Source organism: Tachyglossus aculeatus, chromosome 6 (assembly GCF_015852505.1).
Source record: "Tachyglossus aculeatus isolate mTacAcu1 chromosome 6, mTacAcu1.pri, whole genome shotgun sequence".
NCBI lineage: Eukaryota > Metazoa > Chordata > Mammalia > Monotremata > Tachyglossidae > Tachyglossus > Tachyglossus aculeatus.
The window spans coordinates 40,768,456-40,791,030 of NC_052071.1; the positions used below are offsets into that span (position 1 = coordinate 40,768,456).

General features: G+C 50.4%; 1 protein-coding gene across 3 annotated transcripts in view; it reads right to left on the bottom strand.

The window, feature by feature from the left end:
- Positions 1-8,071: 8,071 nt before the first annotated feature.
- Positions 8,072-22,575, bottom strand: part of UTP14A (UTP14A small subunit processome component) — a 32,525-nt gene continuing 18,021 nt past the window's right edge. For 2 of the 3 annotated variants that reach the window (XM_038748318.1, XM_038748317.1), the window contains exons 7-15: positions 17,048-17,167; positions 16,864-16,958; positions 15,367-15,490; positions 15,210-15,287; positions 14,106-14,478; positions 12,079-12,500; positions 10,878-11,071; positions 10,647-10,746; positions 8,072-8,428 (exon numbers count right to left, since the gene is read on the bottom strand). In XM_038748318.1, coding sequence (XP_038604246.1) covers positions 8,168-8,428; positions 10,647-10,746; positions 10,878-11,071; positions 12,079-12,500; positions 14,106-14,478; positions 15,210-15,287; positions 15,367-15,490; positions 16,864-16,958; positions 17,048-17,167 — 1,767 coding nt within the window. In that variant the 3' untranslated portion in view covers positions 8,072-8,167. Of the gene's footprint in view, positions 8,429-10,646; positions 10,747-10,877; positions 11,075-12,078; positions 12,501-14,105; positions 14,479-15,209; positions 15,288-15,366; positions 15,491-16,863; positions 16,959-17,047; positions 17,168-22,575 lie in introns of all 3 variants that reach the window. The other variant, XM_038748319.1, reaches the window with a different exon arrangement.

Below are 22,575 nucleotides of genomic sequence, written 5' to 3' on the forward strand. Positions count from 1 at the left end.
GCCGGCCACACCCTAGGACGGGCCGTGGACCCGGCCGAAGACCAGCCAATCAGCGAGCGCGGCCGGGGCGGAGCCCGCGGGAGGCCCCGCCCCCGCAGGGAGGGTGTTGTCGGGGGGAGGAGAAGCCGAGGGGACGTGAGGGGCAAGGGGCGCGCGCCGGACGGCGAGGGGGTCATTCATTCATTCCTTCAATCGTATTGATTGAGCGCTTACTGTGTGCAGCGCACTGGACTAAGCGCTTGGGACCTACACATCAGCAGCAAATCAGCCCCAAATCAGCGCCGCCAGCTTGGCGGGGGCCGGGGTCGCAGCGCCCCCTGGCGGGGGGCGGAAGCGCGGGCCGTGTCCGCGGCCGCGGCCGCCCGGGCGGGGGGAGGGAGGAGGTCGCTCCCGTCCCGCCGCCCCTCCCGTCCCGCCGCCCCCCGGACCTGGGCGGGGTCGGGGGCCGCCGCCGCCCCCGCCCCCTTCCCCGGGCCTCGGTCCCCCACCCGGCCTCCGGGGCCCCCTTCTCCGCCCGGGACCCAGAGGCCTTCGGGGACCCCCCCCCCCCGACCCCCAAGGCTTCAGCCCCGCCTCACCTCAGGCCTTCCCTTCGGGGACCCCCAGGCTTCAGCCCCGCCTCCCTTCAAGTCTTCAGGGACCCCCAGGCTTCAGCCCCGCCTCCCCTCAGGCCTTCCCTTCGGGGACCCCAAGGCTTCAGCCCCGCCTCACCTCAGGCCTTCGGGGAGCCCCAGGCTTCAGCCCCGCCTCCCCTCAAATCTTCGGGGACCCCCCAGGCTTCAGCCCCGCCTCCCCTCAAATCTTCGGGGACCCCCAGGCTTCAGCCCCGCCTCCCCTCAGGCCTTCGGGGACCCCCCAGGGCTGTGCCCCGCCTCACCTCGGGCCTACGGGGACCCCCAGGCCTCCGCTCTGCCTCTCCAAAGGCCTTCGGGGCCCCCCAGGCTTCAGCCCCACCTCCCCTCAGATCTTTGGGGACCCCCAGGCCTCCGCTCTGCCTCACCAAAGGCCTTCGGAGACCCCCAGGCTTCAACCCCGCCTCCCCTCAGATCTTTGGGGACCCCCAGGCCTCTGCCCCACCTCCCCAAAGGCCTTCGGGGACCCCCAGGCTTCAGCCCCGCCTCACCTCGGGTCTACAGGGACCCCCAGGCCTCTGCTCTGCCTCACCAATGGTCTTCGGGGACCCCCAGCCTTCTGCCCCGCCTCACCTCATGTCTTCGGGGAGCCTCCAGGCTTCAGCCCCGCCTCCCCTCAGACCTTCGGGGACCCCCAGGCCTCTGCCCCGATTCACCTCAAGCCTTCGGGGACCCCCAGGCCTCTGCCCCCGCCTCCCCTCAGACGTTGAGGCCCGGGGAGCCTCCTCATCGAGGGGCGAAGGATGGAGCCCCCTCGAACCCCACTGCTGAATGGGGCTCGGTCCTTTGCCTCCAGCCCGCTCTGGGCCCATGGATCCCTTGGAGGTTGCCAGCATCCCGCTGGGCTGGTCAGGGAGAGACCCTTCCCCACTGCTGTCGCCATTCCTCTTTGCTCCTCAGAAGCAGACCCCCGAGGCCTCCCACTCCTTTCTCCAGAGCCCCAGAAGCGCTCAAGCGCACAGTACAGTGCTCTGCATACAGTAAGCGCTTAATAAATACGATAGAATGAATGAGTGGACACCCCACTGCCACCATCATCCCAGTCAGCCTGGGGCCTCACTCCTGGCCTGCCCTGTGCCTATGGTTCTGGGCAGCCCTCGCCCTTTCACCCCCTCAAACCACCAGCGATGCCCTCTCGGCTCTACCCTGGGGCTTCACTCCCAGCTTGTCCTATGCCGGCCGGGCTGGGAAGCATTGAAGCACGAAAAATGTGAGGCTTCCTCAAAGGCTATAAACCCGCTGCCTAGAACTCCCTTCGCCCTCACGTGGAAGCATCTGATGTTTCCCAAGCGTACGAATATGAATAAATACGACTGAATGAATGAACAAATCAAACTGAACAGGCACGTCTGAACCTTCCCACTGCCTCAGTGTCTTCCGTCTCACCACCGATCCCTCGCCCACGTTCTGCCTCTGGCCTGGAACCCTCTCCCTCTTCAAATCCGACAGTCAGTTACTCTCCCCTGCTTCAAAGTCGCACATTTCCTCCAAGAGGCCTTCCCTAAGCCCCTCCTTTGCTCTTCTCCCCCTCCCTTCTTCATCGCTGTGACTTGCTCCCTTTGTTCAACCCCAAGCCCCACATTTGGACATATGTTATTTATTTATATTAATGTCCATCTCTCCCTCTAGACTGTCAGCTTGTGGACAGGGAATTTGTCTGTTTGTTGTTATATTGGTCTCTCCCAAGTGCTTAGGACAGTGCTCTGCACAGAGTAAGCACTCAATAATTATGACAATGAATGAATGAATCTGAAACCTCCGATTTCTCATCCCCCCCCACCTTATGTCCCCAACAACCAAGTCAGCACTTTCAGGCCACCTGAGCTCTTGTATCTATTTCTTAGATTTATATACTTTAGTGTCTGTCCTTTAGCGTCTGTCCCCACTCTTTAGAGGACCTGGATAGTTTCTACTAATTCTATCCTCTTCTCCCAAGTGGTTGGTACAGTGCTCTACACACAGGAAGTGCTCAATAAATAACATTCATTGAGAATAGCGTTAAGTGCCTGCTTTTCATGGTATTTACGTGCCTACTATGTACCAGGCATCGTACTAAGCGCTGGGGTAGATACGGTATAATCAGGTTGGACACGGTCCCTGTCCCTCATGGGGCTCACAGTCTTAATTCTCATTTTACAGAAGAGATAACAGGCAGAGAGAAGTTAAGCGACTTGCCTAGGATCACCCAGCAGATAAATGGTGGAGCTAGGATTAGAACTCAGGTTCTCTGACTGGTTTTTCCACTAGACCACAACTGCTTCTCTATTACTAAACAAACTGTCCCACTCATTTGTCAATAACACCAACCTTCCTGCTTCAAAAGCCTGTTGTCACTGTCGAATCCCGTTCATCAGCTCTTGGATTCAATCAACTGCTAAACTCTGTCGGTTAATACTCCAGGACATGTCTGTGATTGCCGCTTTCTTTCTTCTACCGCACTGCTACCATCCTGGTTCGAATTCCTGTTTATATGGCTAGACTACTGGATAAACCTCTCTCTACTTCAGTCTCTAGTACATGTTGCTGACCAGATCATCTTCCTGAAATATCACCCAACATCCACGTTTGGCACTTTAAATAAAAATTTTCAATGCCACCTCTGCATTGAGCAAAAGTTCTTTCCCATTACCAGCTTCAAAGCTTTCATACCACCTTCTGCCCCTCCTCCATTCACACTCTTCAGTCCCCCCACCCACTCAAGCTCACTTTCTAGTTAGCAGTGGTACTTATTGAGCACCCGCTGGGTATAATGCATTGAACCAAGAACTTGGTCTCATCCCTCTTACCTCAATCAGTATTTCTGGAGCACTTACTTTGTGCTAAGCATTGTACTAGGCACTTGGAAGAGAATACAGTAGTTAGCAGACATGTTCCCAGCCTAGAAGGAGCTCAGTTTAGGAGCTAGATTGAAGATGAATTACTGATGAAAAAATGGGAAGACATAGGGATACGTACTCAAATACTAAGGGGCTGGGGAACAGCTTCAAGTGCATAAGCATCGTTGGAGGGGGAATGGGAAAAATGAGAGCTAGACAGGGAAGGCCTCTTGGAGGAGTGATTTTAGTTCCACTGTCTTCTACCTGGAACTAATCTCCCTTACCTAAATCCACCAGACCAGTTCTCCCTGGCCTCAAAGCCTGCCTCAAATGCCACCTCTACCAAGAAGTCTTCCTTGATTAATTCCCAATACCTCAAGCCAGGTCAACCCAACAGCTTCCAACTGAGAGTATTGAGCATTTACATGGACAGAAAACTATTCATTCATTCAATCGTATTTATTGAGTGCTTACTGTGTGCAGAGCACTGTACTAAGCGCTTGGGAAGTACAAGTTGGCAACATATAGAGATGGTCCCTACCCAACAACGGGCTCACAGTCTAGAAGGGGGAGACGGAGAACAAAACATGTGGAACTATGGCTTGGGAGAGCACGATAAGACACAATTAGCAGTTCTGTCCACATTATTTGTACCCATCTTCAGCCCTACTGTATATTCAATTATTTTTCAACTATTCCATCCTGCCATATCCGTGCTACTGTTACACCTTTGTTTCTCCTCCGGCTCCCACTGTTTGTAAATAATTTTTATTCATCTCCTCCGCTAGGCCTTAAGATCCCTGAGGGTCCAGAACGTGTTCTTTGCCTCTGCTACTTTCCCAAACACTGAGAACAGTGCCTATGCACCCTGCGGGCACTCAATAAATATCACTTTTCGTTACTGGGCTCCTGGGACCGCACCCAGTAATGCAAAGGTGGCCGAAATTGGGACTTTTGTGAGTCCTACTGGACTTGGACACTATGTGAGCTCATTGCAGGGAACATGTCTCTTTTTATAGCGTACTCTCCCGAGCGCTTAGTACAGTGCTTTTCCCACAGTAGATGCTCAATAAATACGATTGAATGAATGACCCAACAGGAGGTTGGGGAGGAGGCGGCAGCGAGGTGAACTACAGATGGAAGGTCTGAAGCCAGCTGCATGTCACCCGCAGGTGGGGCAGAGCTCTGGCCGCAGCTGGCCAAAGAGGAGACGAGTGACCGGCCCCCTTGGGATCATTTCCTACCCTTTGGCTCCTCCAGAAGTTAGGGCTGTGGCAGGTGAGACGGAACTCCACACACAATCCTGAAGATGGCAAACTGCCCCCTGGAAACATGTCTGAACCCATCAGAGCACTCTAAAATGGTTTGGGGGGGAAACCTACAACATTACTCACAGAGAAGAATTACTACTGCGCACACGTTCTTTGCAGCTCTCCATTACATGTCCTTGCCAAGCCCCTCTCCCACCTTTATTTTTAAAGTTTTGAGACCCTTAGGGGCCAAGGACATGCCTTACTTCTATCTGCATATCCTTTCCCAGTACTTTGCATACAGCAGGAGCTTAATATAATGGTATTTGTTAAACACTTACTATGTGCAAAGCATTGTTCTAAGAGCTGGGGGGGGGGGGGTGCTACAAGTTGATCAGCTTGTCCCACATGGGGCTCAGTCTTCAGAGTGTTGACCCCAGTTTAATCTCAGTCCATCCAGGAAGGCAGTGTTAGCGAATGAAAAGCATGGGTGCAGGCCCCTTACAGGTTTCTAATCCCAGAAGCAGCATGCTCCAGTGGAAAGAACACGGTCCTGGGAGTCAGGACCTGGGTTCTAATTCCAGCTCTGCCAAATGCTTGCTGTGTGACCTTGGGCAAATCACTTAACCTCTCCGTGCCTTGGTTCTCTTTTTCTCCTTCCTAGACTATGAGCCCTATGTGGGACAGGGACAGTGTCCAATCTAATTAACTTGTATCTACCCCAGCATTTAGAATTTTGACAGCTAATGTGAAACAAATACCATTATTTAAAAAAGAAAAAAGCCTGCCACTGGCTTGTTGGTGTAACCCAAAGTAAATGAGCATGGCTCAGTGGAAAGAGCATGGGCTTTGGAGTCAGAGGTCATGGGTTCAAATCGCAGCTCCACCAATTGTCAGCTGTGTGACTTTGGGCAAGTCACTTCACTTCTCTAGGCCTGTTACCTCGTCTGTAAAATGGGGATTAAGACTGTGAGCCCCCTGTGGGACAACCTAATTACCTTGTAACCTCCCCAGCGCTTAGAACAGTGCTTTGCACATCGTAAGCACTTAAATGCCATCATCATCCCCATTTTACAGATGAGGTAACTGAGGCACAGAAAAGTAGCTTGCCCAAGGTCATACAGCTGACAAGTGGCTGAGCCAGCATTTGAACCCATGACCTCTGACTCCCAAGCCCGCACTTTTTCCACTGAGCCACGCTGCTTCTCTATACTTCCAGTCGATGACTCTAAGTTCACCCCCATGCTCTGCATCAAACAAAAACTCCTTACCGTTGGCTTTAAAGCACTCCATCAGTTCACCTCATCCGATATCCTGCTACAGCCCAGCCCACATGCCCCGCTCCTCTAGCATGAGCTTTCTCACTGCCAAACCTCATCTATCTCACTGCGGACCCCTTTCCCACATCCCTCTCCCCTAACAGCCTGAAACTCCTTCCCCCTCCATATACGGCAGGCCACCAATCTCTTCATCTCTACAACATTAAGGTCACATCTCCTACGAGGTGCCATCCTCAATTAAGCCTTCTTTTCCTACGCTCATTCTCCCTTCTGTATCATCTATGCACTTGGATCTGTGACCTTTGGATATTTTAATATTTGCCCCACAGCGCTTTTGCATATGTTTATATATAACTTACTTAGTCACGTTAATCTGTTTTCCCCACTAGACTGTAAGCTCGTTATGGTCAGGGAACTGGTCTGCCTATTCTGTTGTACCTTGCCAAGACCTTAGTATGGTGCTCTGCACATGGTAAGCACTCAAATACCACTGATTGATCCATCGATCCATAAGCAGCCCCCACTGAGCTAGCTCGATTCACTCCCCCTAATCTGAATCTCACTCCACTTCAACTCCATCACTGTAAAAACTTTTAAGGTGGAGAGACAGCCATAAAGAAAAGAAGCCTCGGAAGTTTGGTAGCGGTAGCATGATACGGGAGATGCTCCTTTGAAAAAAGAAAGTCTTAGAAAGGTCAGTCACCCACCTAAATCTCAGGAAGTCATCGGCTGGGGACTGGCAGGGGGTCTGCAGGATGCCTGACATAGGGAGAAGGGACCACCTAGGTGAGCGAAGAGCTACATGAGAAGTGTCGTCAGCCTGCAGGTGATGGGAGGGAAACACTTTAGGATTTACCATTTCACGGTGGGAGCCTGCGCCTCGCCCCTGGGGGCAACAGACACAGAGGCGGTGAAGTACAGAAGACAAGACAGCAGAGCGGCTCAAAATCCATGAAGCTCAGAAACGGTTGTGGGGAATTCTCTGCCAGTTATATACCTCGCTTTAGATCTCCCAGCTGAAAATGCAATGCCTTTGTCCTTGTTCCTGATCCTTCAGGCCGTCAAAGGCGTCGTCGCAGGTCTAAGCATAAAATAGGTCATTTTGAGACTTCAGAAGTGTCGTTTTCACTTTCTGCTCTGTTCAGATCAACGAAATGCCACGCGCACGTTTGAGAACAAGGCTGTTTTTCCAGAATTGTGCGGGGGGGTGGGAGGAGGAGGGGGGGACGAACAGGCCATTTTTGATGCTGAAAAATAAGCCAATCATAAACCAACACACACACACACACACACACACACACACACACACTTGTGAAGATTTTTTTTCATTTCCAGAAGGTGGTGTCATTGCACACACTATGGACGTCCAACCAACTTGCCCAACAGGCCGGGGGCCGCCAAAAACAAAAGCATCGCATGGATTACACTTGGGACCTTCCTGGACATTTAGGCACGACACAATCTGCCAGACTCCAGGGCCGTGGTTAAGTTGGTTGCTTAGCAGTTGAGGTAGGTGTGCCGACAGTCTCCCCCTTTTAGACTGTGAGCCCACTGTTGGGTAGGGACTGTCTCTATATGTTGCCAATTTGTACTTCCCAAGCGCTTAGTACAGTGCTCTGCACATAGTAAGCGCTCAATAAATATGATTGATGATGATGATGACACAGCCAGCCAAACCCCTGAACTCTGGAAGAGCATTCCCCCGTCTTTGACAGTGAGGAGACCGCGCCCGGAGCCTCTCTGGGACGGACCGGGCCCCTCCCGGACTGGAGAATAGAGCCTGGGTCCAGTTAGAAGCGAGTCCTCCGGTACGGCCTCAGTCCGTGAGAAGTTCCATCAGGCTCCTAGCAGAAGCCCACCCTTCCGAAACCCATGACGCAGTGGCTAAAAAGACTCGACCCTTCTTTGGAGCTGTCCCAAGCTTCCCTAAGTGGGTCTTGGAACCCCAGAAGACAAACAGAGGAGAAACAGGGGTGGGGGGAAAAAGAGAAGCGAGGCATGCGTACCTAATCCCCAGACACAGGTCACCGTGCTGCAAATAAAATGGAAAAACATGGATGGGGTCGGGACAGAGGGAAGGACGGCTTCTTGGCTTTTGATGTTCAACCATTTTACTCTTTGTGGAAAGTAGGAAACTCTCTTTGCCCCCATGCACCCAGACGGCCGCCCTCCGACAGTGCTGTCTACAGCTATTTTTTATTCAACCGTTTGCGTCGCTTCTGCTGATCCCGCTGCCGCGGTTTCCTGACGGAGCGGGCTTTTTGTGAAGAGGTCGTGGTGCCGGCTTCTTCTGCACTTATGGGCTCGATGATGTGTCCCGGCTTGGTGACGACCCGGGGAATGGTCAGCTTCTGGAAGGCCCGCTGGGTGTTCCAGGTTGTGCCGACAGGCGTCTGGATGGTCTTCTCGAAGTGCTGGTGGTGAATGAATGGAAAGGGGAGCTGATTGACCTGCAAAGGAGAGGGAAAGAGTTCAGCGTGAGCCACTGGGAGGAACCAGGCATTCGGCTCTCCCTCTACACTGGAAGCTAGCTCATCATGGGCAGGGAATGCGACCGCTAATTCTGGGGTATTCATTCATTCATTCAACCGTATTTATTGAGCACTTACTATGTGCAGAGCACTGTACTAAGCACTTGGGAAGGACAAGTTGGCAACATATAGAGACGGTCCCTACCCAACAACAGGCTCACAGTCTAGAAGGGGGAGACAGACAACAAAACAAAACATGTGGACGGCCCCCACAGTCTTTCCCCCTTTTAGACTGTGAGCCCACTGTTGGGTAGGGACTGTCTCTATATGTTGCCAATTTGTACTTCCCAAGCGCTTAGTACAGTGCTCTGCACATAGTAAGCGCTCAATAAATACGATTGATGATGATGATGATGTGGACAGGTGTCAAGCCATCAGAATAAATAGAAATAAAGCTAGGTGCACGTCATTAACAAAATTAATAGAATAGTAAATATGTACAAGTAAAATAGAGTAATCTGTATAAACACATATACAGGTGTTGTGGGGAGGGGAAGGAGGTAGGGCTGGGGGGATGGGGAGGAAGAGAGAAAAAAGGGGGCTCAGTCTGGGAAGGCCTCCTGGAGGAGGTGGGCTCTCAGCAGGGCTTTGAAGGGAGGAAGAGAGCTAGCTTGGCGGATGTGCGGAGGGATTGGGGGCATTCCAGGCCAGGGGGAGGACGTGGACCGGGGATCGACGGCGGGACAGGTGAGAATGAGGTACACTGAGGAGGTTAGTGGCAGAAGAGCAGAGGGTGTGGGGTGGGCTGTAGAAGGAGAGAAGGGAGGTGAGGTAGGAGGGGTCGAGGTGATGGACAGCCTTGAAGCCGAGAGTGAGGAGTTTTTGCTTGATGCGTAGGTTGACTGGCAACCACTGGAGATTTTTGAGAAGGGGACTGTATGCTCCCTAGTGCTCAGTACAATGCTGTGCACCCAGTGAGCGCTCAGTAGACAGCACTGATTGATCGACAGTCTACCCCTCTAAACTGTAAGCTCGTTACGGGCGGGGAACGTAACTGCTAATTCTGTGGTATTGTGATCCAAGGCTCCCTAGACTATAATTTTCTTGTGGACCGGGAACACGCCTACCATTTCTGTTCTACCGTACTCTCCCAGGCACCATTTAAGCTGGAAAATAGAAGAAAATGGGCCCCGTGGATGGACTGATGAGTGATAATGCAGGTCTCTCTCTTTTTTTTTTTAACAGTATTGTTAAGTGCTTACCATATGCCAGGGACTATACTAGGCGCCAGGATAGATACAAGCTAATCAGTCTGGACACACTTTCTGTTCCAGGTGGGGCTCGCAATCTTAATCTCCATTTTTACAGATGAGGGAACTGAGGTCCAGAGAAGTTAGGTGACTTGTCCAGGGACACACAGCAGACAAGTGGCAGAGCCGGAATCAGAAACCCAGATCCACCGGATTCCCAGGCTCGTGCTCTTTCCACTAAGCCACGCTGCTTCTCAAGTGCAACAGCAGAGTGTCGGGAACCAAGGCAGAGAGCCCCCTGTAGTCGGCAGAAACACGGGGACGTGTCTTCTCCTGTTATGACAGAGGGCAAGCCAGGACCTGGACCACTGCTAACTCTAAGCAGTCATTTTAAGCGGCCTCAAACCGAGGAGAGGGACAGCAAGGGCTGTGCACCACAGAGCCACAAGGATGTCTTCAGATATGTTAAAAGTCTCTGTGACAATGATAGGACCCATTGTCTGGTGACCCCACACCAAGAAAAGAAGCGAGCTCGCTGCTGGGACTTGGGAGTGTGGTCTAGTGGCTAGAGCACGGTCCTGGGAGTCAGAGGAGATCTGGGTTTTAACCCCTGCTCTGCCATTTGGCAGACATCATCCCTGCCACAAGATCTTAGGTCCTATGGATCCCTGGAGGCGTTATTTCATCTTGAGGGGACCTGGGGAACCGAGTCCCAACTGCAAACCTCTAGTGTGCCTCCTTATTCCAGTCTCAATTCAGGGGTGGATCTCAGATTCCTGCCGGGCGGCCCTCCTCTGGCCCATCGCCCTCTCCCGAGTTGCCCTAGACGCCCCACACGTGAACAGCCACCGCGCCAACACCGCCAAGGACAGCCAGTCCCCTGGACGCCCGCCTGAAGGGGACGGAGAGAGAGGTGGGCTAGGATGTAGTCCACCCGCCCCCCTCACCTGATGGGCTGCAGCCTGGACGTTGCGCTTTTCGTTGATAATCACATTCGGAAGGTGTCGGTCTTTTCTCGGGGAGCCCTCGGGGGGTTTGATGAGAAATCTGAAACACACGTCGCCGCGAAATCTGGCTCCGGGTACCTGGGCTGGCACGAGCCACTCCAGCCGAGGGCGGATGTTCCCTTCGGGCCCTAAGGGCTTGCGGGGACTCCCCGGGCTCCTCCCGGCACTTACCGTTGCTGCTTTTTTCGGCTGGGTTTCAGGCCCACGCCCCCCCACTCGCCCCAGCCAGGCAGGGTCAGGTCCACAGTCTGAGGCTTGCTGGCTTCCTCGGCCTGGTGTTTCTCCTTCAGAAAGTCTGCAACCACGTCGTCCCCTGCGAAGGCTTCCTGTATCATCTGCTTCTGAGTTTCCTCCTCTCCCATCTCCTGGGAGGAAGCACAAGGGCAAGAGTCAGGGTAAATGAAGGCGCCCGCAGGAACAGGAATAATAATAATAATAGTAACTGCGGCATTTACTAAATGCTTATTATGTGTTAGGCACTGTGCTAAGGGATGAGGTAGATACAAGCAATACGGGTTGGACACAGTCCCCGGTCCCACATAGGGCCTACTGTCTTAACCCCCATTTTACAGATGAGGTAACTGAGGCCCAGAAGTGAAGTGACTCATCCAAGGTCACACTGCTGACAAGTGATGGAGCTGGGATTCGAGCCCAGGTTCTTCTGGCTCCCAGGCCCAGGGTCCTTCCATTAGGAAGTGCTGCTTCGCCCAAACAGGGGCCACCGGGCCCCCGGATCAAAGAACGGTTACTTAGGGAGGGTTTAAGGTTTCGCAGCTTTGTTCCCAGGGCCGTGATGACCCTTCTAAGTCCTAGAGTCAGTCAATCGTATTTACAGAGCGCTTACTGAATGCAGAGCACTGGACTGACTGCTCGGGAGAACACAGTATGACAATAAACACACATTCCCTGCCCAAAAGGAGCTTACATTCTAGAGGCTGCGACACAGAGCATCTCGGGTTGATCGGTTTATTGGGTTTACCTTCTAGACTGTTAGCCCTTTGTTGGGTAGGGATCATCTCTATTTGTCGCTGAACTGTACTTTTCAAGCACTTAGTACAGGGCTCTGCACGCAGTACGTGCTCAATAAATACGATTGAATGAACGAATGAATCAGGGCCCCACCTGAGTGGGGGCAGGCGGTGCCCACCGAGCCGGTGCCCCCTCAACCCTTCCCCGTTTGGTGGAGTCTGGTTATATTAATGTGTTTCTCCCCCTACAGACCATAAGCTCATTGTGGGCAGGGAATGTGTCTGTTACATTGTTATAGCATACTCTCCCAAGCACTCAGTACACTGCTCTACACCCAGTAGGCGCGCAATAAATACGACTAACTGGCTGAGCAGCAAAGGCCCAGGCTGTGGTCCCCGCTCACCTGCTCCTCCTCCTCCTCCTCCTCCTGCACCATGATGGGGGCTGCCGAGGATTCCACGGGCTGAGAGTTCACTTCCAGGATGGCCTTCAGGCTAATGATCTTCTGCTTCTTCTCCGGGGGCCGGTCTGCTACTGGGGGCCTCGGCCCCTGCCGCCCTCCTTCCGGGGGGGGTCTGAGGAGCGGCTCCTCTTCCACTCGCTCCTCGGAGCCGAGCCTGTCGATGTCCTCCAACGTCCGCACCCTCTCTAGTCGTTCATCCAGCAGTGGGCCCTCCTCCACCTGGACAGTCTCTTGCGGTGCCGCCACGGCTTGGGGGGCCGGCGCTTCTGGCTTCTTGGCCACCTTAGCTTGCTGGCTGTCAATTTTCTGAGAAAAGACTTTCAGGTGAGCCAACACCTCTTTTTCCTCTCCTCTGAAGGGATCTAGGGAAAAAAAAATAATCAAAGCCACCAGGAAAGGAAGACAGATAATAACAACAAATATGGCACTACTACTACTAATGATTGTGGTATTTGTTAAGTGCTAAGCACTGGGGTAGATACAAGGTAATGGGGTTGGACACGGGCCCTGTTCCACATTGGGCTCACAGTCGTAATCTCTATTTCACAGATGAAGTAACTGAGGCCCAGAGAAGTGAAGTGATTTGCCAGCAGACAAGCGGCAGGGAGCCGGAATTAGAACCCAGGTCCTTCTGACTCCCAAGCCTGGCCTCTATCCACTAGGCCACGCTGCTTCCCATTACTGAGACAGATGAGCGCTAACAGCGACATACCTGGACCCCCTGAAGAAGAAGCTAATCTGTGCTCATTAAGTGGCAGGGAACACAGTTCACTAGTGAATGCGTCATTTGAGGAAGCAGATGACGGCCTGAAGAGTTGCTTAAATTCATAATAATGTACCTCCATTTCTCCTCTACTTATAGGCATTACTTCCTCAAAGGAGTTTAACAGATTCCATGCCTTCACTACCGTAAGCATTCCGAGACGCAACGGGCAAAAGATGATTAATACTGTACAAAATGCATCGTGTTGCCGTCTTAATGCTGGGGGAATGAAAAGTTTGCCAGACGCCCTGATGGGTTTATAATGAGCTTAACCTACCCCCAGATGGTATGCAGAGAATTAAGAAAATGTAATGGGTGTTCTTTACCACTCAATTGGCATCCACTGTTATCTGTTGCTGCAGATGGGTGATTGAGGAGTGAGAAATGCAGCTTGCTCTTGGGGCCCTGTCCACAGGGCACTGCCAAACAAAAGGGGGTTGAGGTCCCGAAGACACTACTCTGCCCAAACCTATCTGAATTAGGTTGGGTCTTCCCGTTGCCGGATTTGACCCAAGGTTTCTGGAAGAAAAAACCGGATTTGATTCCATTCTCTAACCTCTTCACACCAGGGATAGGCTACCAAAAGGAGAGGACTCTTGAGCAGAGCCCCACGCTGGAACTATTCTGTTCCAAACCTGAGGGATTCAGAAAGAATCATTTCTTCCAGGAGAGTCAAATTGTGAGATGATCCATTTGACTCCCTAGTTATGATTCCCTGGAAATCAGATGCCCCCTTACTCTTCCCTAGAGCCAAGAGACCAAGCAAACTGTGTCCAACTTAAATCTCATTTTGAGAATCCGTGTTCCCAGGGAATTCCGGCATTCCCTTACAACAGAGAAGGAACGTGGCCTAGTGGATACAGCATGGTTCTGGGAGCCTGAAGGACGTGGGTTCTAATCTCGGTTCTAATCTCAGTTCTTCCACTTGTCTGCTGGATGACCCTGGGCAAGTCACCTAACTTCTCTGTGCCTCAGTTACCTCATCTGTAACATGGGGATAATGACTGTGAGCCCCATGTGGGACATGGACTGTGAAATCTGATTGGCTTGTATTTACCCCAGTGCTTAGTACAGTGCTGGGCACATAGTAAGCCCTTTACAAATACCCCGAAAAGACAAAGAGACCAAGCAAGCTGGGTCCAACCCATGTCTCCTTCCGACAGTCCACGTTCCCGGAGAATGCTGGCATTCCCTTCTAACTCACCTTTCACTCCCTTTTCCCGTGCCTTCTTGCTGGCCACGGACTGTCGGCGGGAACGTCTCTCTTGAAATTCTCGCAACAGCGATTCCACCTCTGCCCCTGGCTCTTCTTCCTCGCTCTCGGATTCCTCGAGGGCAGGGGCCTGGGCAGGCGGCTTGGGCTCTTCGGGGACGGCCGCGTCCTTTGTGTCCTTACCGAGGGTTCTCTGCATCCAGGGGTTTGGCCCGTCTGTACTCATCTGCACCTCGTTCACCGCCTCTGGGATGAGGCTACTGTCCTCTTCGGGTTCCTTCTCCTCCTCGCTGTCAGAAGCCTTCTGAACTTTCACTGTCAGTTCTTTGTTCTTAGCTAATTGCTCCTGCATTGCTTTACGTGCCTGAGGAGGAAGGACAAGTTCGTCAGTAGCAGGAAGAGCAGGAGCAGCAACAAAGACCCAACCAATAGCTAGTTGACCTGGCCCCCCTCTTTTTTAGGGTATCTGTTAAGCGCTTACTCTGTGCCAGTCACTGTTCTAAGCGCTGGGGTCGATAAGAGTTAATCAGGTTGGACACAGTTCCTATACCACATGGGGCTCACAGTCTAAACAGCGAGGGAGAACAGGTACTGAGGAAATGAGAATAATAATAATTATGGTATTTGTTAAGTGCTTACATGTGTCAAGCACTGTTCTAAGTGCTGGGCTAGATACAAGGTAATCAGGCTGACCCAAGTGGGGCTCACAGTCTTAATTCCCATTTTACAGATGAGGTAACAGGTGCAGAGAAGTTAAGGGACTTGCTCATGGTCCCACAGCGGGCAGGTGGCAGAGCCAGGATTAGAACTCAGGTCCTTTTGCTCCCAGGCCTAGGCTTTATCCACTACTAGGCCCCAAAGGTTTGGGGCCCTTTCCCCAGAACCACCTCCCCGTTTTCCTTTCCTTACTGCACCACTTTCCTTTATTCCCCAGGCTGGCCCTATTTGTCCAGTCTCTTCCACTCTTGCTCTCTTGTCCCTGATCCCTATCTCGGAACCACGGTTCCTGGTCTTCTCTGGCATACAGGGGTTTCCGCTCACCTTGTCCCCCATTTCCCCACTCCCCGTCCTCCCTCCCTCCCGGTTATTCCTCACCTCGAGGTCGTACTTGGCCATGATGGCTTTGGACCTGGCCCACTTCCCACTGTTCTGATGCTTGAGACTCATTCGTTCCTGAGGAGAAAGCAGAGAGCGAGGGTTGAGTGGGCGCCGGACCTGGTCTCAGAGAGTGGAAGAGAAGTAGGAGCCTCACCTGCATCCTGGCCTTTTCTATTTTTTCCAGCTCTTCCAGGGCTGCAGCAGGATTGGACTTCCGCAACGCCTCAAACTTCTTGAGAGCTTCCTTGGCTTTCCCTTTCCTCAGCATTTTGTGATAACTACGGCGGGATGAGGGCAAGAAGAGTGGAAAGCCCGTTCGCTCATTCGTTCATTCATTTGAGTGCTCAAGCGCTTGGAAAAGTACAATAAACAGTGACAGTCCTTGCCCACAACGAGCTCACAGTCTAGAGGGACGATATGGCATGATTATAGGCACCGGGCAGTCTTCATGCCCCAGTCCTGAAGAGTCCAGAGGATTCCTAGTGTGGGCCAAGCTGACTGTTGGCATCAAGATCGCTCTCATCTTCCGGCTGCTCAGGAAGCTTTCCTAGCACTGGGACACGAAGTTCAGCCAATAGGGGGGCATTTTTGCTGCCCAGAGTATTCCCCCAAGTTTCCAGAACTGTTACATTGAACGCTCCCAAATGTTTAGTACAGTGCTCTGCACAAGGTAAGCCCTCAATCAAAACCATGACTGACAAAGGAAATTCATTCTGGACCCCTTTTCTAGAGAAAGAAGAGTGAACTATACCAGTTAAAGCCCAGGAGAGGGAATCAGGATCACAGGTGCCCACTCTGTGGGGCCAAAGCGGGTGTTGGCCCTCATGGCTCTGTGTTCACTCTAAGTCTCTGGCAAGACCCGAGAGTTTCCCACAAGGGCCAAAAGGATTCAAAATGGTGGCTTTGCTCACTACTGGGTCTTTGGGGCCTGTCCTTCCTCAGTCGCCATCCCCACTACAATACCTGGTCCCTTCCCTCCCCTACAGTGAAAAACTGGCACCTGCGATTAGGAGGACAGGCAAGGCCATTCAGACTAAACCAGACTACTACAAGCAAACTGAATATAATAGTAATGAGAGCTGTTTAGTAGCCGTAGGGGAAGGGGTCTAAGGCCTGGCTCTCCTCAGCCTGGCCAGTTCTGGCCCAAACCACCTGGACTCTATTCCAGCATTCCATATGGTGGGTTTGTAGCTTCTGCCCTTCCTCTACTCTGTTCATTCATTCAATCATATTTATTGAGTGCTTACTGTGTGCAGAGCACTGTACTAAGTGCTTGGGAGAGAAGAGTACAATAATAAACAGACACATTCCCTGCCCGCAACAAGATTACAGTCTAGAGGGGGGAGACAGACATGAACAGAAATAAATAAATGACAGATCTGTCCATAAGCGCTGTGGGGCTGCGGGTGATGAACAAAGGGAGCAAGTTGGGGTGATGCAGAGGGAGTGGAAGAAGAGGAAAGGAAGGGCCTCTTGGAGATGTGGCCTCAAGAAGGCTTTCAAGTGGAGGAGAGTAATTGACTGTCGGATTTGAAGAGGGAGGGCGTTCCACGCCAGAGGAAGGACGTGGGCGAGGGGTCGGCGGCGAGATAGATGAGATGGAGGCACAGTGAGAAGGTTAGCATTAGAGCAGCTCCAAGGCCCACCTTACCTTTTGCTTTTGATTTTCTTCTCTCTGCTGGCCCTGGCTTCATAGTAGGACTGCAGGACGCGGGCTTTCTGCATCTCTGCCCGGCGCAGCATTGCCTGAAATGCAAATATGGGCCCCGGTGACCCCAGGGGCCGGGACGGCTGCCAACCCAGAGGGGCAGATGTGGAAGGTCAGCCCAACTCACCTCCTCCAGGCTCATGGCTTTGAAAGACGCTTTTTCCATAGGAGTCAGCAAAGGATCGGTCTTGGGCTGCTTGTGCTGATTCAGGATGCTAAAAATCTCCTGCTCCAGGGGAGTTCTGGCCTTAAAAAGCAAGCGAGATGCAGAGTGTAAGCCGGGTTCTTACAGAGAGCCAGCCCACTGATCTGTGCTTGCCTAAAGAGTTTGATCTGCAAGAAAGCGCATCCTGAGGAAAGAAGACTCCATCAACAGTATTTATTGAGCACTTACTGTGTGCAGAGCACTGTATTAACAGTTTATAATAACAGACTTGACAGACCTATTTCCTGCCCACGACAAACTTACAGTCTAGAAGGCGAGGCAGACATTAAGGCCAAGTACTACTAATAATAATAATGGCATTTATTAAGCACTTACTATGTGCAAAGCACTGTTCTAAGCGCTGCTGAAGAGTATCGATTTATCTTCGAAAGAAACTGATCTGCTGTTCCCAGGCTTTGACCCCAAGGCCAACAGTCCCTGTGTGGGCAACCATCCCTCCCATTAACCTTGGACAAAAAAAGCCGGAATGGGAAATGAGGTCTTACAAGCCTGTAGTGATTGAACAGAGGCATCAGAGATGCAGTAAGAAGAAAAAGGAGCCAAGTTCCAAAAATGAGCAACAGGTGTGTCACTGGCCCAGCCCTGGAAAATGTCTGGCTCCCCGGACGTTGGCCACGCTTCTTCCTTTGCCAAGTCCGCTTAGCTTAAGCGTTAAGTGTACCAACAAATATATACAAATAATAGTACTTGGCTAGGTGACAAGCACTGTCCTAAGAGTTGGTGTAGATACAAGATAGGTCAGACACAGTTCCTGTCCCACAGAGGGCTCTCAGTCCAAGGGGGAAGGAGAACAGGAATTTCAACCCCCATTTTACAGACGAGGGAACTGCAGCCCAGAGTAATTGGGGCTGGGTTGCACGCCCCGTCGCCTCGGCGGCTCAGAGTTTGAGGCTGAGAAGGATGTGGAATCTTAGGAACGGGGTTTCTTAAGTGCAGCTTCTGTGCTTCAGTTACCTCATCTGTAAAATGGGTATTAAATCCTACTCCCCCTTCCTTTGACTGAGTCCCATGTGGGACAAGGACTGTCCAACCTAATTAACTTTTATCTACCTTAGCGCTTAGTACAGCCCTTGGCACACAGCAACTGCTTAGCAAGAATTATAATACTAATTACAATAATAACAGCAACTGCACTTTCAGTGGACAAGGTAGCAGATCAAGAGGGAGAGAGGAATTTGTGGAGTGGGTGGAAAGCCTTTGACACCTGCCTACATGTTTTGTTTTGTTGTCTGTCTCCCCCTTTTAGACAGTGAACCCATTGTTGGGTAGGGACCATCTCTATATGTTGCCGACTTGTACTTCCCAAGCACTTAGTACAGTGCTCTGCACACAGTAAGCGCTCAATAAATATGATTGAATGAATAAATGAATGCCATTCGTGTAGTGGCCAAAGAGAATCAGCATTAGAGCAGTAACTCTTTTTATGGCATTTGTTAAGCGTTTACTATGTGCCAGGCACTGTACTAAAGCGCTGGGGTAGATGCAAGATTGGACATGGTCTACATCCCACGTGGGACTCAGCCTTAATCCCCATTTTACAGATAAGGTAAGTGAGGCATCGAGAAGTCAGGCGACTTGTCCAAGGTCAAACAGCAGATAAGTGGTGGATCTGGGATTAGAACCCTGGTCCTTCTGACTCCTAAGCCCATGCTCTAATCACTGGGCCACGCTGCTCTCTTTCTTGGATTTCATTATTTGTGAATCTTTTTGTGTCTTACTTGCCTTGTTAAAAGAGTAAACTCCTCAAGGGAGGGTGTCTCGTTCTTCTGCTGAACTTTGCCAAACACTTACTAGAGGGAACTTCACTCAGCAGGGGCTCAATAAATGCCATTACTACTCCATGCAGCAGGCGAGAAATCAGTGGTATTTACTGAGCGCTTACTGTGTGCAGAGCACTGTACTAAGCACTTGGGAGAAGGTGATACAATAGAATTAGAACAGATCCTGTGGCTTAGTGAAAACAGCACAGGCTTGGTAGTCAGAGGTCGTGGGTTCTAATGCTGGCTCTGCCACTTACCAGCTGTATGACTTTGGGCAAGTCACAACTTCTCTGTGCCTGTTACCTCATCTGTAAAATGGGGATTAAGTTTGTGAGCCCCACGTGGGACAACCTGATTACCCTGTATCTACCCCAGAGCTTAGAACAGTGCACGGAACACAGTAAATGCTTAACAAATACCATCATCATCATCATCATTCTTTAGGGGAAGAGAGGCCAAGTGATTTGCATTGGACCACTGTTGTAGACTGTAGGCTCATTCTCTAGACAATATGCTCATTATGGGCAGGGAATGTGTCTGCCAATTCTGTTGTATTGCACTCTCCCAAGTGCTTAGTACAGTGCGCCGCACATAGTAAGCTCAAAATACCACTGACTGATCGATTGGGGAGTAGAACTCAAGAATATCGCCTCAACTCTGCTCTTTGCAGTTCTTTCCAGAGGCTCAGAGATCTCCTGCTTCATAACAGTACCTTTATTTGGCCAAAGCGCTGAATATTTGATGCGCAAATCACAGTGAGTATGTGCACAGAACATTTCCAGACTAAGGACCTGAGCAGGGTACCCTCAAGGTAAATGCTTAGATAGAGGATCCAAAGCAGCAGTCACTAAACGGGGCATCAGTCTTAGCATTGTCATGTATATTCTGAAAAACATAATCCCTCATGGCCAAGAATCAGATTCTCATCACAAGTTTACAGTCCAGAGCAGAAGAGAGGTTAGATTCAGAGATTAGCATTATTCACTGCTGATGCTTTGCACATAGTAAGCGCTTAATAAGTGTCATCATTATTATTATTATGATACTACAGTGAAGCTGATCTGAATACTGGCTCAGAGGCAAACTAGATTTTCTTATCACAGTCAAGCTGCTCCCAAAATGTAGATATCTATTTTGTCACGAATCCAGCCCTTGATAACATTAATTTTGAAGGGAATCAAACCAGAAAAACATGGCAATTTCCAGCATTTTAGAACTTGCAGGTTTTTTTTTAACGGCCTGGGTACAAGGGACACAGTCTTTAAAAATGACTCACATAATTGGTCCACTAGCCACGTCAAACCTCCATCCATTATTTTCTATCACTAATAGCTCAACTCTAACCTTATCCTTTCTTCATATTAGTTCTGCCTGGGCCATAGGAAGTGCTGAGCTGCAGAATACAGAGTAGTACAAACAGCTTCTCAAAACCCTAATTTTTGATGCTTCATCATGTACAACTAAAACAAATTTCTGGGCAGATAATTTTGGGCTACACATGGTTGATTCCACAGCAAACATAAATGTATTTTCTTCCCCTGCTGTATTTACTCTAGTGACCAATTAAAAACTGCAAAGTGGTGTCTATTAGAGAAACCTTGCTATAAAAAGTAGGACCCATGCTGGAAATTGTCTTTCAGTGAGGAAATCAAGGCCCGACTATATCCAGAAATAATCATGGGGGCCTTGCATGACAAGCTCTCATTACAAGGGTATTTTTAGAAGTCTACAAACTCACTATACTGAGTGCACACTTACATCATTAACTTCCTCCCTTCTAAGATAGAAGTTGATTTTCTACAAGATGGGCAAAAACTGAAGTGCAGAATCTGTGAGGTCCCACGTAGCGAAAATTATTAATGCTCAATTGGTGGCATTTATCAAGTGCTTACTGTGTGCCCACCACCGTACTAAGCACTTGGGAGAGTCCAAAGGAATAATGTAACACACATTCCCTGCCCACAACAAGCTTACACGTTGTTTTGGAACTGTGCAAGTCCAATTGTACGTACCCTGACTAGATTCTTCCAATATCACCACCTTAATTAATAACAATAATAAGCCTTATTACTGGCACAGCAGCAGTCATGCTTATTTGCAACACATTGGTTTTAGCCACATCTTCCTGAAATATTGATAATCAACAGTTCCAAATACAATAAGCCAAAGAAGACATATGTTTAACTGAGCTCAAAAAAGATCTAAGATCAAGGCTCCGCTCTATAGGATTGCAATTATTGTCTATGAGACTCTCTCGGAAGACCGGTCTATCTAAATTACAGGGGGTGGGGGAAACTAGAGAAAAGTTTACCAAGAGCTTGGACACAAATTTTAGTTTCATGCTCATGGAGGAAAAAGGGAGAAAGGCCGATCAGAGCTAAACGCTTGCGGTTCCCTAATTACACAAACTTCCAGAAACACTCAAGCAAGGTCCTAATAATAATGTTGATGGTATTTGCTAAGCGCTTACTCTGTGCCAGTCACTGTACTAGGTGTCGAGGTGGATACAAGCAAGTTTGGTTGGACACATTCCCTGTCCCATGTGGGGTTCGCAGTCTCAACCCCCATTTTCCAGATGAGGTACCTCAGGCCCAGAGAAGTGAAGTGACTTGCCCAAGATCCCACAGCAGACAAGTGGTGGAGCTGGGATTAGAACCCATGACCTTCTTACTCCCAGGCCTGTGCTCTATCCTTTACACCATGCTGCTTCTCTTAAAAAAACCCCAAGCTTTAGCATGTGCACTTAGGATCACTGTAAGGTCGATATGAGCAGGGAACATGTCTACTAATTCTATTGTATTTTACTGTCCCAAGTGCTTTGTTCAGTTCTCTGCACATAGTAAATACTCAACACCATTGATTGACTGACTAATCACTGGGGGGGAGAGAAGTTGGAGGGTCTTCACCAGGTGGGAAAAGCTGGAGAAAAACATGTTCATTTGGCAGGAGTCAAGGAGGGCAGAAGCTATGATCCCGCCACAGGGAACGTTGGGATAGCGTCAGGTGGTTGGGACCAGGACTGGCCAGACTTGGAGCAGTGACAGGCTGAGGAAAGCCAGGGCTAGACCCTCTCCCCCACAGCTAGTAATCAGTTATCATTACTACTGTATTTGATTTGCTTCTATTAGTCTGATTTTTTTCCCTTCCTCTTCCTGTGTCCACCCTCCTCTCCCTGATATTCGATTGTGAGCCTGTTGTGTCCCAGGAAAAGTGTCGGAAACGACATCTATTGGTTCTCCCCAGGGCCTAGTTCAGTGCTTCACACAGTGGAAGCACTTAATAAATGTTATTTATTACTATTAATTACTTTAATTCTATTTGTTTATTTTATTTTGTTAGTATGTTTGGTTTTGTTCTCTGTCTCCCCCTTTTAGACTGTGAGCCCACTGTTGGGTAGGGACTGTCTCTGTATGTTGCCAATTTGTACTTCCCAAGCGCTTAGTACAGTGCTCTGCTCACAGTAAGCGCTCAATAAATACGATTGATGATGATGATGACTTTGACACCTGTCTACATGTTTTGTTTTGTTGTCTGTCTCCCCCTTCTAGACTGTGAGCCCGTTGTTGGGTAGGGACTGTCTCTATATGTTGCCGACTTGTACTTCCCAAGTGCTTAGTACAGTGCTCTGCACACAGTAAGCACTCAATAAATACGACTGAATAAATGGAT